A 15,463-nucleotide genomic window follows, 5' to 3' on the forward strand; every position below is an offset into this window, starting at 1 on the left:
GGAGCCGCTTGCGGGTGGAAGCAATCTATACGTGCGCAAAAAAATAATCGAACCGAAGCCCCTCCCGGTGATAAATCTCGATCCGGATCCGGAACCGATCGCAAACCGGTACGATCGAGTGCATAGTGAGCGCCCGGAAGCTCTGACCATGCCGCCGCCTGTCGTCTGGTTCGATACTGATCTACTACCTCCGACCTGGAGGGTAATGACGAGGACGATGACGTCATCATGGAGGAAGATAAGCTGAAGGAACTGGAAGACTTGATGTGTGTTGTTTGCCGCTTGATGGACGTTAGTTCCCGTAACCGGCTGGTCGAATGTGCCGACTGTCACGCACTGTACCATCAGGAATGCCACAAACCCGTCATTTCGGAAGCGGACGCCAACGACGAGGAAAACGCTTGGTACTGCACAATCTGTCGCAGCAAACAGACGGTGGCCAAGCTGTCAACTCCAGCTGTGGTGCCCACACCGCCGATACCCGTCGCAACATCGCCGTCGCCAACCATTGGCAGCTCGTCGTCAAAGTCATCGTCCCATTCGAAGAGTGGTAGCAGCAAGTCTGCCGAATCGTCATCCAGCTCTAGCTCGTCCAGCAGCAGCAAGCATAAATCATCTAAAAGTGGAAACAAATCGTCGGATTCTTCGCACGAACGTGATAGGGATCGTGACCGTGACCGAGGCGAGCGCGATCGCGATCGCGAGCGGGACCGTGATCGCGATCGTGACCGCGACCGTGATCGCGAAAGAGACCGCGATAGGTCGTCCAAATCTTCTTCCAGCGGTGGTGGCACTGGCTCATCGTCGTCGTCCAGCGGGGCTGCGAATACTGGCTCCAGTGCTGGAAATTCGTTGGCACACCGAACATAACATCATCAGCGCAGATAAACGATTGCAAATGATGAAGAAAAAGGCTGCAAAAATGCAAGATAGCAAAAGGAAGCACAAGTAGACTTGAAATGAGCGTTATTGCACTATATGTTGCGAAAAGAGAAGGATAAATGGATGGATGTAATTCTTTAGGTAATGAAAACATTTTTTTGAAATATAATATGGAAAGAATTAAATGATTGCAAAGCATAATTTTGAGCTCTGATGAGAGATACAGAGAGTTAGGAGAATAAACAGACAGATACAATTTTTCAAATTCAATAGGACAAATATAGGTCCATATAGTGTCCAAGAATTTCGTTTTCGTTTCACACGATTTAATCATTTTAAAACCTAACCCCTAGATACGGTTTACACCAGCGGTAGGCAAAGTCCGGCCCGCGGCCAAATGCGGCCCGCTGCAACATTCAATCCGGCCCGCGAAAGGATTTGACTTATTTTGAAAGATGGGAAACGATTCGTACACAATTTTCTGAAGATCTTTTGGTATGCCATATTATACCATCGTATATTTTCAACTTTAATTCAAGTACTATGGAATGACGGACCGTTTAGTATGTTCGATCTCGAGGTCAATATCCCCGTAACTTTTGCATGAAAAAATATGCCATTTTCGGCTGGGTGCAAAAAAAGTAGTTGAAAGGTAATTATTTAAGCTTACTTGCTCAAATAAGTTCAAGACTTTGCGAATTGCCTTTTGTCGGTTATCAGGAATTTTCACCATGGTGGACAAAGACATGCATGATTTAAGTTCTACCTTTGATTTTTATCAATTCCTCCTAAGTTTTCCCTACAGAATTGTAAGAATAGAGTTTTTGCATCACGTTTGTGCAGAAAAAAATCGATCGGACACAGGTAATGGATGTTGGACCAGTTCGCAGACTAGAGTGTCATATCGAAATTCTGTCGAAATCCACCTGAAATGATTGCATTAAGTATTCGCGTAATTGTTTGCCACTGCGAAGCCATTGGATGCGATTTCTATGCCCTGATCTATTTATTCATGTTTCCCAGGTATTATTTTACTGTTTGGTGGGTTGCATCGATCTCCCGATCCAGCTAACGTAGTAATGTAGCCTCTTGTCCCTCTGTTTTCATTTCAGCTTCTTTTGGAACCTCAAAATAAACCTGGGATTTCTTTCGATGCTTTGATTATTGCCTAATAGTGTCAAGATATTGGCGACCAAATTGCCGAAACGGGTAGACACGACGTCCACAAACTTCCGCACGAAGTCCATTTTGGACGCTATGGTGTGCCATTCTTTGATCGCGCATGCTTTTCATTCACTCTTTTGGCCATGGTTAGAGTTGGACTGATAGAGGTGTCAAATTTAGTCTGCTAACTAATGGGATACTACTCAAAAAGCAATTAACGTTTTGTTAGTGCGGGTTAAGATAAACCCATGAAAAATCGACAATTGTTGTCCATTTTTTTAATGCAACCATTGTAATATTAACATTATTTTAACACCACAATAAGACTATCGAAATGAAGGTCGCATACGAAATTTTATAAATATAAGATACACTAAAGTCTGGTTGCAATGAATTTATTTAAAGTTTTGCATACGATTGTCACTAACGTAATACATGGAAAACATGATTTAGAAATAGTGAAATAGCATACTTTTTTCCCGCGATAATATTTGTCCTGCTATTTCTTCTTAATTTCACACAAATTTCTTTTTTCTTTTTTTTTATCTGCTTTAGGGTATTTTGCATCGTATTTGAAAACAAATAAGCATTAAAAAAAACCCTGTTGTTTTCACGAGAACGACGATTCCACGCTGTTCATCAGATTAATCAAATTATCTGGCATGGCATAACTTGTCCATAAAACATTTTATAAATACTAAATGCACATTTGCCTCGATAATTTTTCAGTCAATAACACTTTTGTATCATCCCCAGAATAGCCTTAATATTTTTTGCGGCATGGGAGGATGGGGTCATCAAGAAGAGATATTGCTCTTGAATTGATATGTTTTGAATTATCACACTATTGCCCTTCTTTTAGCGGTCCTCAAATGATTAAAAGATACAATTAGTTTTTAAGTAGATATTATCAATGTTTAACCATGCTTGGATGAAACAATTATAGGAAAACAGCAATAATACAAATTATTTTGTTTCTAAAACTTTATAATGTAATAATTAAAGCAAAATAATGGAAAAACCGCATGCTCCTGGCCCGCGGCTTTAAATCTTTTACTAAATTTGACCCTTTGACTCAAAAGTTTGCCCACCGCTGGTCTACACGGCTAGAAAGAACATTAGTAGGACATACGTTTGTGCATGTTCAACTCGTTGTAGGGACACTATAACATCGATGTGCTTCACTAGTGAAATAGCAATGAATACGAAACTCAAAGATCCAAAAATATTCTGGTTTCAGGCATTAGATAGGGGGTTTCAGTGGTTCTCATGATTTTGGGGCGCTTTCTTTACTCTTTCTACGGGAGGGAATTTTATATGACGGTTCCTTCTTGTACATGCTCAAATGGAATCTAACAATTTACAAAGGGCAATTGGAAATCCAATAAGAATTTCTTATGTGCTAGTCCTAAAAGGACGCCGTAGAATCCATCCCGACTCATAAAGTTCACATGCCGTACGAAAAAGTGTCCCAAGATTATGAGAACTTCTGAACAATCGTGTTTTTTTTGGTAACAGAAGAACATGGCATTCAGTAAAAAATAAAACTGTCTACACAGAATAATAAATGTTTGACATTAAATTTAAATAAATCATACAATTTACGAATAAACTTCAGTCTTTTTGTCTATTAATTGCTACAAAAAAAAATACTTACTTATTTCTCGTCTTATTTGTGACGCCAACGACCTATCACGGACGTATACTAACGTTATTACATTCTTGCTAAATTTACTAACACCGCCTAACCCAGTGGCCGACAACTTTGCGGCAATAAGAGCCGAAATCTGCAGAAAAAACCCGTCATTTTCTACGTAAAAAGCATACTGATATTATCAAGTATCTGCATTTATACTGTACCGATAGCATTTGCGTCTCCAGGATATTTGTTAAAAATTATTCTGTTATTTATTATTTCAGAAGACAGTGAAAACATCGCATTATTTGTCTTACTTTTTACACCTGGAAAAGATATAAGGAAATCGAATTAAGAATAAGGAGAAAAATGGCAAAAAATATATTTAAACAAAACACGTTAGTAACAGCTGCATTTTTCGTAATAGCAGCTCGTTGGCTGCGTCGCTTAACATTTTGCTGTTGAGTGCGACTACTCGTACGTAACGCACTGTATTACTAAGGCAGTGCGCATGTATATAACACGCCAGTGGATACATAGTTCTTGTTCGGCAGCCGAGCAGTGAAGACCTACTTCTCGATGCTTCACGGCACCACCCTCACGAATTTTACAGTGGCAAAAGTGTCCCTCGCCGGATAGGGTTCCGGTAACAAAAAAAGAAAATTAAAACAAAGCTGGAAAGACTGTGAAAAGTGGAGTGTGTGATAAGGCGGTGTTTGCATTGGGACGGGTTGGTGCGTTAGACAGTTACAGTTGGAAGAGTAGAAGAAGAAAGAGCAATGCAAAAGAAATTAAAAAAAAGGTTCTCCATACAAAATAGTTCGCAAACGTTCGCATCCCGAGTGCCAAGCTGTTAGCCCTGTTCGAAGGTGTGAACTGTGCTGCAGTGAAGTGTGTCTTTGTGGATTCCCAAGTGAACATTTTGTTTCTCGACGAGATCATCTGAATTGCAATCTAAAATCCACAGCTTTTCCCCCATTTCGTGTTCTTGAATCCGGAAACACGCGCGGTGGGTTGCGCAGGAGAAATGGATTAATGCATACGCCGATTTTATCACACGCTTCGTGCAGACTGGTACCGGCATAATTTCCAAGAGAGAGAGAGAGAGAGAGAGAGAGAGAGAGAGAGAGAGAGAGAGAGAGAGGAGAGAGAGAGAGAGATTAATTCAATAATTACCTTGCACACACGCATCCACACTGTCTGGACACAGTCGCTTGGCGCCACCGGGCAAGTGTCCGACACTTTAAGCACCGAACCAAACTAAGCCTCCCTCCGTGCGGCATTAGACTGCACTACATTTCACCATCCTGTCAGCGCGACCAAGGAAAACGCGCAAAAATCAATAATCCCCCTCCCGCTTGATAGGCACAGTGGTGTAGGCGACGTGTGTGTGTGTTTGTGTGTAGTATATTTTCTATCTTCGACTTTCCACAGTTAAACAAAAAAACAGTAACGTTGCGAAATTAATAGTTCTGTGCTGGAGAGAGAGAGCGTGGCTGAATTTTGGCGGGCATGTTTGCAGGAATTAGTGCGCAACGAAACAAGAGCAAGTGAAATCGAACACACCCTAGACCAAAACGGGCAATCAGAGGGCTCTGCCGCATCCTTCGCTGGAATGTCATCATCGTCAGCCGAAAGGACACCCGTTGCCAAAGGAAACGAAGGGACCGGCGCCAGCGCACCCGCGTCGATGGATCCAAGCGTGCCGAAGAAAATTGTCAGCGCTATACCGAAGCAAAGGTTCGTTTCCACGGGGGTTTTTGCTGTTCGTGCACGATTGCTATGTAATTGTGTGCATTGTGCGTTTGTATGTGTGTTGTAATTACATGCTTTTTGTTCCTCGTCGCACGTTCCTGTTAGTTGGCAAAACCCTGTGCTGCACGTTTCCCCGGACAGAGGGACACGGCATGAATGTGGGTAGGCTGAGTATTCTAAGGTTGTTCTTTCCCAAGAGGGTTTGGAAGGATCTAGCTTGCTGTGAATGTGTTACACGATTGTGTCGAGAGAACCGTGCAAACGATTTTCCACGCTAAAAAAAGTGAGAGAGTGCACGGAAGGAGAGAGCGAGAGAGAGAGAGAGAGAGAGAGAGAGAGAGAGAGAGAGAGAGAGAGAGAGAGAGAGAGTTTCTAACAAAAAGTGAGCGCACGCACGGAGTTTTTCCGAACCCGTTTTCCAAGGGTTCCACCATCCTTTTACATAAACCGGCTCTCTCTCTTTGCCTCCGTTCGTTGACCGCATTCGAACGGAGGACACGCGCGTGTTCGGGCTGAATTTTCCCACTGTCGTTACACTTACACCTATAACCGGGAGTCTGTTTGTTTTGGATAGGTTTCGACGCGCTACCAACCACATGGCCATTCGCTTACCGTTCGTCGATGATTCGGTTTTACTGTGTACCCTTGTATTCGTGTGTTGGTGCCGGCCGTTTTGGGCATCGTTTTTTTCTACTTTCTTTCCAGAGGTGATGAGAACACGTGCTTACCGGAAGCAGATTCTCACGCCACGATGTATTCGATGTAGGTTTTCCGGAACGCAAACGTTTGTTTTGCTGCGACTGTTTTTCAGTAGCCATTATAAGCAAAGTTGAAAAGCTATACTATTCTACAGTAATATACAATTCTTGTCTTTGAAACAGATTAGTATAACATTTGGATCTGTGTGTTGATTGTTCACTATGCTGATGGTTTTATTTTAAGTTAATTTATTTTTATGATTTATCCAGATATGAAATGAAAATTGAAAAATTATGTTGCTCCCATCGATTCACAAATTTGACGAAATTGAATGTACCATTTTCGATTTGGTCGGAACAGATTGTCTAATGAAGCAATCCATTAAATCACTAGTACAGCAACCACCTCCACCATTCTCCACCAAGCGTACCTTACACGAACTATGCGTTATGATTATGGCCGTCTACCATCCAAATAATACGCTTAAGCAGCAAAGAACCGCGGTACAAGTATGCGGCCAAATATAGGCCAGACACTTGTGGCATTTCTCATCACCAGCTCGGCAACCGGTCCAAGCACTAAAAATAGTAGAATAAATGAGTGTTTGCCATTGAACAAGTGAGTTAAAATGGGACCGTCTCGTGTTACGTGTATGATGTACTTCCGTACGTTATTTTAAACTCATGTGAAGCGATCTTTTTTAAACTCCAGTTGGTGCTGCACTGGCACTGAAGGTAAAAGGGACTATCTTTCTCAAACTTCCTAGCAATTGTTTGCTGTCTATGGGGTTTATCGTTCACTCCCGGCACTCCCGGGACCGTTCCTGTTCGTAACGTTAGTGGATTATCTAATCAGGTACCTTTGGCATGACTGCTGATTGCACAACTGATGGACGGGTGATGTCATCGAAACCGTGCCCTTTTTCGATTGAAGCCCCGTTCCGGCTTCCGGCTATCTATCGGCCTGATAAGAAACGTTGACCCAATACTGACTTTTGAATGTAATCCATCACGCTGTGTTCCTAGCGCGTGATATATAAACTGGTAAAATGCGGGAAAATATACGCAATTTTACTCTTACTGTGGCTAGGTAAAAATGATAAAAGCTATACTTAAAAATTAAGGCGCATTCGGCACAAAGAAAGAATAAAACCACTAAGTACAATGCTTTGAAATGTATTTTTTACTTTTATACACAATCTCATCACAACATTTTGGATGCATTATAACTGGTTTAGAGAAACGTTCGTTTTGATTAAGGTTTGTCAATTTCTTTAAAAAAACGGCCAAATTGAATTTATTTGAGAGGCTGCAGACCAGCTGAATAAAGCTTTCATTTTTTAACATGTATATATGATCGCTTAGAAAATCTTTTATTTCTTTAGATTTTCCTATAGTAGTAACATAACCAGATGCGCTAGTGAAAATCGAAATTACATTACCGACAATGTATCCCGGCCTTTACATTTTTTTTTACTTTCTTCCTTCGTTTATAGACAGCAATTGCTCAAATGGAATGGCTGGGGTTACAAGGATTCGCGCTTTCTCTACCAGGATGGAACGATCATATTCACTGGCGATAGGTGAGCAAGACACTTTCCCAAAGGCGCCCAAACCCTTCTCAAACTTATATTGATTCGCTAAACAACCAAATCTTATCGTTCAAGGTATCCCATCGGTGGAAAAGTGTCGCTGCCACACTTTCGCGACTACGTGATCGAGAACTTCAACGTCGATCTGTCCGATCGGCGCGAAGGTGTACCGGTGCCGAACGAGTATCCAGCCCCAGTGCCCTGTCCCGAGTTTCTGGCCGACATACGAGGCCACGGTATCGACTGCACGCAGAATGGCGAAGATCGGTTGATCCGGTGCCATGGACAAACGCTACACGACGTGCACATGATGCGCACCGGTACGTTCAAGCGCATCCCGGACGTGGTCCTGTTTCCCACCTCCCACGAGCAGGTGGAGCAGATCGTTCAGTCCGCCAACAAGCGCAACGTGGTGCTGATACCGTACGGTGGCGGTACGTCAGTGTCCGGCTCGGTCACCTGTCCGGAGGGTGAAACGCGCCCGATAGCGGCCCTCGATACGTCGCAGATGAATCGGATGCTGTGGATCGATCGCCAGAATCTGGTCGCCTGCTTCGAGGCGGGAATCGTCGGCCAGGACCTGGAGCGTGAGTTGCGCCAGCTTGGGTTCACCGTCGGGCACGAGCCGGACAGCTACGAGTTTTCCACGCTTGGCGGCTGGGTGGCCACGCGTGCTTCCGGCATGAAGAAGAACGTGTACGGCAACATCGAGGATCTGCTGGTGCGCGTCAAGATGGTGACCAGCAAGGGTGTGCTGGAGCGAAGTTTGGCCGTGCCGCGGGTATCCTGTGGGCCCGACTTTAACCATCTCGTGCTCGGCTCGGAAGGTACGCTCGGTGTGATCACGGAGGTGGTCATCAAGATACGGCCCCTGCCCCAGGTCAAGCGGTACGGTTCGCTCGTCTTTCCCGACTTCGGGTCCGGCATCCGATGTTTGCGCGAGGTGGCCCGCGAGCGGCTGCAGCCGGCCAGCATACGGCTCATCGACAACGAGCAGTTCGTGTTTGGCCAGGCGCTCAAAATACCGGGCGGCCCGCTGGCGACGGTGAGCGAGAAGCTGAAAAAGGTGTACCTAACGCGGTGGAAGCGGTTGCAGCTCGATCGTATCGCGATCGCGACACTGCTGTTCGAAGGACACGACGCGCAGGTGAAGCAGCACGAGGCAAAGATTTTCGCTATCGCCAAACGGTACGGTGGGTTCTCGGCCGGCAGCAGCAACGGCGAGAAGGGCTACATTCTTACCTTCGTCATCGCGTACATCAGGGTGAGTTAGGGGCATCAGTGAGGTGCACAATAGGGTCGACCGCGCAATTAGAATCTATTTGACTAGCGTGCATCGTGAAGTGCTTGTCAAGTGCTCTTTACCTATGCAGCGCTTTGTTTAATTTCGTCATCGACGGCATTGCAAATCAAACACCATACGCAATGAACACATGGATACGGTGTTCGAGCTAGACAAGCGAACAAAAAAAAAAAACAATCACTAACAATATGCCCCTTTGCCATTGCATCTCTCCGGATATTTGTAGGACCTGGCCCTGGATTACAGCATTGTGGCGGAATCGTTCGAAACCTCCGTATCGTGGGATCGCTGCGAAGCACTCTGTACCAACGTAAAAAGCTGCGTTCGCAAGGTATGAACCAATTCAATGTCACTGTTGGAGTGTGCTGTTTAACAGATAGGCAATCTTTACAACAGCCTAGGAGGTGGTGAGAGCAAAAAGGTTGGACCAGTGTTTCAGCTTCGGTACACATGACGTAACATTACAGTGATAAGTGGCAATCCACTTGGGATGAAGGTGCTACAATCAAATATCCGCTAATTACCGCCGCGTTTAGATAATATTTACACTACTTGATTTGTTTCGAGCTGAACCATTGAAGCTAGAAGCTACATTAGTGAATGAATGTTTTGTTGGTTGAAACTTAAATAAGGGAAAAAGGTCAGTACTTGGGCATTGTCAACGATACTCATCTGACCCAATGAGAGCCTGTCCGCTGTACCATTAAAGATCTCTAGTCTGTTTCCAATGAACACTTTATTTGTCCAGCATTCTCTCAAATTCCCGTTCGTAATCACTCGAATAGTTGAATTATCCTATCGTTAGCAACCATGCGTCTCCATTGTTTACACGTCTCCACCCCCTTGTTCGTTGCAGGAATGTGCCAAACATAACATCCAACACTACCTCATCTCCTGCCGGGTAACGCAAACGTACGATGCTGGCGCGTGCGTGTACTTTTACTTCGGCTTTAACCATGCCGGCTTCTCGAACCCCGTCACCATTTACGAGGAAATCGAAAACAAGGCGCGCGATGAAATCCTCGCCTCCGGTGGTTCCATCTCGCACCATCACGGTGTGGGCAAGATACGATCGCGCTGGTACCCGCAGAGCGTCTCCGATGTCGGTGTACAGCTGTACAAGGCAACCAAGCGGGAGCTAGATCCAAACAACATCTTTGCCGCTGGCAATCTCATCCCGGCCCAGCTGCAGGACACCAACGAACCCACCAGTCTGAAAGCAAAGCTGTAAAGGCAGACACATGACGCCCCGTTCAATGATCCCGTCTAGCAAGCATGGCAATAATGGCAAAACAAAACAACAAAACCCATAAAACTAGTAAACTGCTCCACCGCTTCACAGCGGCGGAAGTGATGCAATGGTCGGGCTGCATATGATGCACGATCAGTCATGATCACTTTCGTCCCATCACCGGAAGCAATGTGTTCGTCGTTTTCGTTACAGCAGAAAAAACAAGGTAACAGTAAAAAAGCGAGACACAGAGAAAGAGATAGAGAGATTGAAAGAGAAAGGGAGAGTGAGATAGATAGATAGAGAGAGAGAGAGAGAGAGAGAGAGAGAAAGAGAGAGAAAGAGAGCAATATTCTTCATTCTGTGTCGGCTTACATCGCAATAGAGGGAACGAATTTTATCTTCGCCGGCTTCAACGTAGCAGAAACAAGTTAACATACACATTCCATGCCCTCCCGTAGTAGCTTACTGAACGTAATGTATTATTTAGGTGTTTTTGGGTTTGCTCTGTGACATTTTATGGTTATTTGTTTTGCGCTCCTTTGATAAGCTGCCAGCAGTCAATTTTATGGGGCATCAAAAGGTAGATGATAACGAATTGAATTGTGTGATTAATTTTGTTAGCGCAATTTTACATCCAATACACACCGGTGCGCTTTTTGCTAAGACCGTCAATTTTAGTTGCGAATTGGAAACAAACAATAATACAAATATCTTTACTTTTGATTCTACACCATCTGTTATTTCTATGAGAAAGAAATAAAGCGTTTAAGTTCATAACATTCAATAAAACACATTGATAACAGTTTAAGTTTCGGAATCCAGCTTTTGAGGAACGATTCGAATCGAGCTACAAAATATAATGACCTGTATTACAGAGATGTACTACATATCCTACGCAAAGCGATTCAGGCCAAGCTGTATAATGATTATACGATGCGTTATTACGTACGGTAGGTAATGAAATGTATAATTAATATTAATAATAATACAGTGAGGTAAGTGTATGACCGTGGATTTCTACGTTGCTTTTATTAGTCAGTCAACGGATGCGTTGAACTTGCCTTTTTGAACCACAAATAAACCGTAACTGAGGTGTCGCACTAATTTGCACCTTTATTGACTCTGGTACTATGCTATGAACTATACATTTTCTTTATTTATTTATTCGTTTGTACCCATATGTGTCTTTCTCAATTTGGCTGAAACAACCTAAATATAATATTAATTCTATCCTGCCCTATACCTCTGTAGTTGTGCCGCCATCAAAGTTAAAAATTAAACACAAGTTTCGTTTAAATGTATCAGTAGTTATGTTAAAATTAAATTGTGTTTTTTTTTTAAATCACTACATTTAATACTGTCGGGAAGGGGCAGTTATGTATGGATAGACACGTAGACGTCTTTTACAACACAGAACGTGATTCCCATACCTAGAATAGTGACTAAAAATCACATAGAGTTACTCCTAGTTAACTAATAAATTACTAATAAATTACTCGTAACTGAAAAGGCGGGCCCTCATCGCTTACAGCATCGAGCGAGAGGCAGGGGAGACGCGCTATTCTCTCTCCCGGAGAGGAGCCCCCGTTAATTAGGAAGTAGACGGTACAACATGGTGGTTAAATCCTTACCTGCATTCCCTATTGTGTGGGAAGGATGGATGCATTCCCTATTGTGTGGGAAGGATGGAGAGGGGGGAGGGATTGGAGGATTTGTGCATTTTTGAATAAAAACAATAAAAAAAAATTAAAAGAAAAATGTGTTCAAAAAAATCATCTCCCATTTGAATATTTGACAATTTTAAGCATTGGTTGACTTCACATGATATGTTGTGTGTGCTAGTGCATTGATAATCGTTCTTTGATTGATAATTATTATTATTTTTCACAAGTGCAACTAACCTTACTAACAAACAAAACCAACAAAACAAACAATAAAACCAGTACGAAGCATGCAATCAATCGATCCGGTAAATAGTTCCAACGGTAAATCTATTTATACATCCACACGACAACTTGCATGCTGATCAAATCCAGATTCGAACGACGGCTCTAGCCAACGCGCAATGCATCAAGCAGCCAAAAAAACGAGAAGGAAAAAAACAATAGCCAAGTCAAGCACACAAGGCAAGGTCAAGCATTCGCCAATAACTGCTGGGAGAGAAGCGTGGGAATGAAGGAGGTGAGGAAGTTTGAAATTGTCGGTTGGGTTGTCGGTTGGACGGTTGGGGGGTATTTTTTACACTAGCGTCATCTAGCGGTGGCTAGCATATTTTATAGAACACGTGAAATATTTCAATAGTTCAAAAATGAGCGTCAACGGTTGTTGTCCGTTATTTATTTGAACAGAGAAAATTGCATATAACTCAGTGAAGGTATCCTCAAGCGATTACAATTGTGCTCGTGGGTGTAGTATAATAATTGTTGCATAAATAGTAACATTTTTGTACGATAATAATAGCCGCTCCATCTCCTCCAATGATCGCTTCGCGTTATGGTGCCATTGCCGGCAGCTCCGAAACCAGTGAACGCCGCTTCCGTTTCCTGACATATATGTTCATGTTCCCCAAGTACTTTTTCACTCTTTGGTCGAAACGCAGCAATGTAGCGACTTTTTCCTCGCTATTCGTTTTCAGCATCATGTGTAGCTTCTTGCCGCTCAGAGTCGTGGGCCATTCGGAACTGGGCTTTCTTTCGATACTCGGATTGTTATTTAATAGTGTTAGGATGTTGTAAATACTAGAACAGGCTTATATGATGTCCAAAAACAACCGCATCAAGTCCGCATTGATGCTGCATGGGAATTTTCGTTAGTGATGGTGAAGATAAACCCCTAAATAATCCTTTGTTTTTAGTTCAAAAGTTACTTAAATGATGCATTGCATCAAAATTCATTCAAATGTTGTACATGATTTGCTCCAATTAATAGCAAGTCAGAAAATTCCACACAGTGATACATTAAAAAGAAACGAAGTAATGGCTTAATAGCATATTAAATAAAAGAAATATAAACATGTGTTCTAAAATGTACTATTAAAAATATTATTTTATGAGTGAAAATTCTAACCTTTACGCTGTCGTGAGTTAGCATGTGCCAACTAGCGTTTCTAACCCATCGTGTCGTCCAAAAACTGTGACATAAGTGCAAAGATTGTGTACGCCTGTTTAATCACCTACAGACACACAAAAAAAGTTAGTTAAAAAAAAACAATCAGTGCAAAGAATTCACAATTCACCTGAGTGAAGGAGTCACGTGTTACAACGAACAACTTGGCGGCAGTTAATTTCACCGGCTTATTTGCTCGCATCATCAAGAAACACATGTCTTTCTGTCTGTTCAGCTTCTGCGTGTACCATTTGCTGTGGAAAATTGCATCCGCTACTGCTTCGCTTTGCTCAATGAGCTCAGTGCCGAGATAAGAGAAGGAAAAGGTTTGAAACGTACAGTAACCGAATACGGCCATGGTAGTCAACAGCACATACACCTCATTGACAGCCTATAACGAAAGCGTTCCGTGATAAAAAATCAGTGTTGTAATTTAAATAAGGTAACATTCAAAACTTCCATTAGACAAGCAAGAATTCTTAACCATTTTAATTTTGATTAGCATAATATCTAGCCAGTCTCGTGGTACAGTCGTCAACTCGTACGACTTAACAATATGCCCGCCATGGGTTCAAGGCCCAAATGGAACCGTGTTGCCATACATACGACTGACTATCCCGCTATGGGGGGTAATCCATAAGCCACTGAAAGCCAACCCCACAAGCGGGTACAGGCAGGCCTTGACCGACAACGGTTGTTGAGCCAAAAAGAAAAAGTATAATATCTAATAAAAAAAAACCAATTTTAAACTGTATTGCTGCACAACATGCGTGCCGTTTTAAACATATTAATCTTCAACAAGCGACTCTAAGAATTTGATCATGAGATCGATCAAATCTTGGTTTAAAAACCAACAACTTACCAAAGACAGCACGACCATACCCAGACACAGAGCCAAAATGGTGGATATGTAAAGCAATAACATCTGTAAACTCAATATTTCCTCCAATATTTCAGCCGATCTGTAGTAGAATACACACTATCATAGCGACTGTACATGTTATTCGAAATGTATTTGTTTCTTACCTTAGCACAGAATCATGCAGAGCTATGAATGTTTTAAGTTTGATGTTCCATTCCTTTTCATTTCGACTTTGATGCGAAAGCTCGTTGGCCAGGATTTGCAGAATTCGAAACATACAGGATGTGGCATACACAAGATTCCATGTGAAGGTTTCAACGAAAAACAAAGCAAAGCCATGCAACTCCAGCATCGCGCTTAGTGTTAAATTCACTGGCAACCAAACCCAAAAGTTTGTACGCAGGCCGGGGATAAAATAGCTGCAAAACAAATGTATCACAATTTCAGATTACAGTGTTTCAAATTCACTTTTATTTGCCATTGCATACTTTGCCTCGATCGGTGTTGAAAGCGGTACGTCGTACGAACCCGTCACGGCATATTTAACCACTACGAACAACATTGGAAATAAGCCGTACGCAGCACAGTTGAAGCTTACTGTAGAACAGTAGTATTTAGTGAGCTTATGGGTCGATTTCGTTACGTGTCCCAAAATGGTTTGAATCTCGAGACTTGGATTGTTCAGAACGCTGCTGAACGAACGTTGCAGATTGTAAAACAGCTTCTCCCAACGACGAAAATGAATTGCGTAGAAGCACAATTTGCAGAAGATAAGGGAGAACACTATCTGTTCGTTAGCTGCCTTCATGAAATGTGTGACATTATCCTGCGAGCTGACAAGAAACAACCAGCTAGGGATAAGCCATATTATTGGATATGTGGCAGTAACCAGCAATCCGAAGGAAGGAATCCTTTGTCCGGAGAATCGTTCCAAAAACGAATGTTTCTTAACAACTTTGTAGAGAGTTTTACCAGGGGAAATTCACCTTGCTTAGTCGTAATGTCCATTTTTGTTTCAATTGTTAAAGCTGTTTTTTGTGGCACTGAGCGATTAAATTGTTTTACTATTCACGAATGAGTGCCGACGATCGACGATGAGTCTCCTTTTATATTGCTGCCAATTAAAACATCTGTAGGAGAAAAGGTAAGAGAATGATAAAATATGTATCACTCTATATTGCCTATTGTAGAATATGAAGGTCATACCTATTCTCAAGGTTGGTAAATGTACT

At 42.6% G+C, this 15,463-nt stretch overlaps 2 protein-coding genes and 1 pseudogene across 2 annotated transcripts; 2 read left to right on the forward strand and 1 right to left on the reverse strand.

Annotated features, from left to right (window-relative positions):
• Positions 1 to 7: 7 nt before the first annotated feature.
• LOC121602245 lies at positions 8 to 990 on the forward strand (annotated as a pseudogene).
• A 3,240-nt stretch (positions 991 to 4,230) lies between these two features.
• Positions 4,231 to 10,992, forward strand: LOC121602244 (alkyldihydroxyacetonephosphate synthase-like). The gene is made up of 6 exons (XM_041930999.1): positions 4,231 to 4,328; positions 5,117 to 5,422; positions 7,632 to 7,718; positions 7,803 to 8,991; positions 9,257 to 9,361; positions 9,887 to 10,992. The coding sequence occupies exons 2-6, from the start codon at positions 5,298 to 5,300 to the stop codon at positions 10,259 to 10,261; spliced, it is 1,881 nt and encodes a 626-aa protein (XP_041786933.1). The 5' UTR covers positions 4,231 to 4,328; positions 5,117 to 5,297; the 3' UTR covers positions 10,262 to 10,992.
• A 2,134-nt stretch (positions 10,993 to 13,126) lies between these two features.
• On the reverse strand, positions 13,127 to 15,400 carry LOC121602240 (putative odorant receptor 59c). Its single transcript, XM_041930994.1, has 6 exons — positions 15,218 to 15,400; positions 14,720 to 15,142; positions 14,396 to 14,650; positions 14,232 to 14,331; positions 13,500 to 13,760; positions 13,127 to 13,436 (listed from the first exon to the last, which is right to left on the reverse strand). The coding sequence occupies exons 2-6, from the start codon at positions 15,037 to 15,039 to the stop codon at positions 13,371 to 13,373; spliced, it is 1,002 nt and encodes a 333-aa protein (XP_041786928.1). The 5' UTR covers positions 15,040 to 15,142; positions 15,218 to 15,400; the 3' UTR covers positions 13,127 to 13,370.
• Positions 15,401 to 15,463: the final 63 nt, after the last annotated feature.

The sequence above is a fragment of the Anopheles merus genome, unplaced genomic scaffold, assembly GCF_017562075.2.
Source record: "Anopheles merus strain MAF unplaced genomic scaffold, AmerM5.1 LNR4000371, whole genome shotgun sequence".
Classification (NCBI taxonomy): Eukaryota; Metazoa; Arthropoda; class Insecta; order Diptera; family Culicidae; genus Anopheles; species Anopheles merus.

Bases quoted from the DNA above. Each gene is read 5' to 3' on its own strand.
- LOC121602244 (XM_041930999.1), top strand. From the start codon at position 5,298: ATGTCATCATCGTCAGCCGAAAGGACACCCGTTGCCAAAGGAAACGAA. The intron at 8,992-9,256 runs GTGAGTTAGGGG...GGATATTTGTAG, and splicing joins TCGTCATCGCGTACATCAGG to GACCTGGCCCTGGATTACAG. The intron at 9,362-9,886 runs GTATGAACCAAT...TGTTCGTTGCAG, and splicing joins TAAAAAGCTGCGTTCGCAAG to GAATGTGCCAAACATAACAT.
- LOC121602240 (XM_041930994.1), bottom strand. From the start codon at position 15,039: ATGAAGGCAGCTAACGAACAGATAGTGTTCTCCCTTATCTTCTGCAAA. The intron at 13,761-14,231 runs GTAAGTTGTTGG...CTTTCGTTATAG, and splicing joins GTATGGTCGTGCTGTCTTTG to GCTGTCAATGAGGTGTATGT. The intron at 13,437-13,499 runs GTGAATTGTGAA...GTGTGTCTGTAG, and splicing joins CACGTGACTCCTTCACTCAG to GTGATTAAACAGGCGTACAC.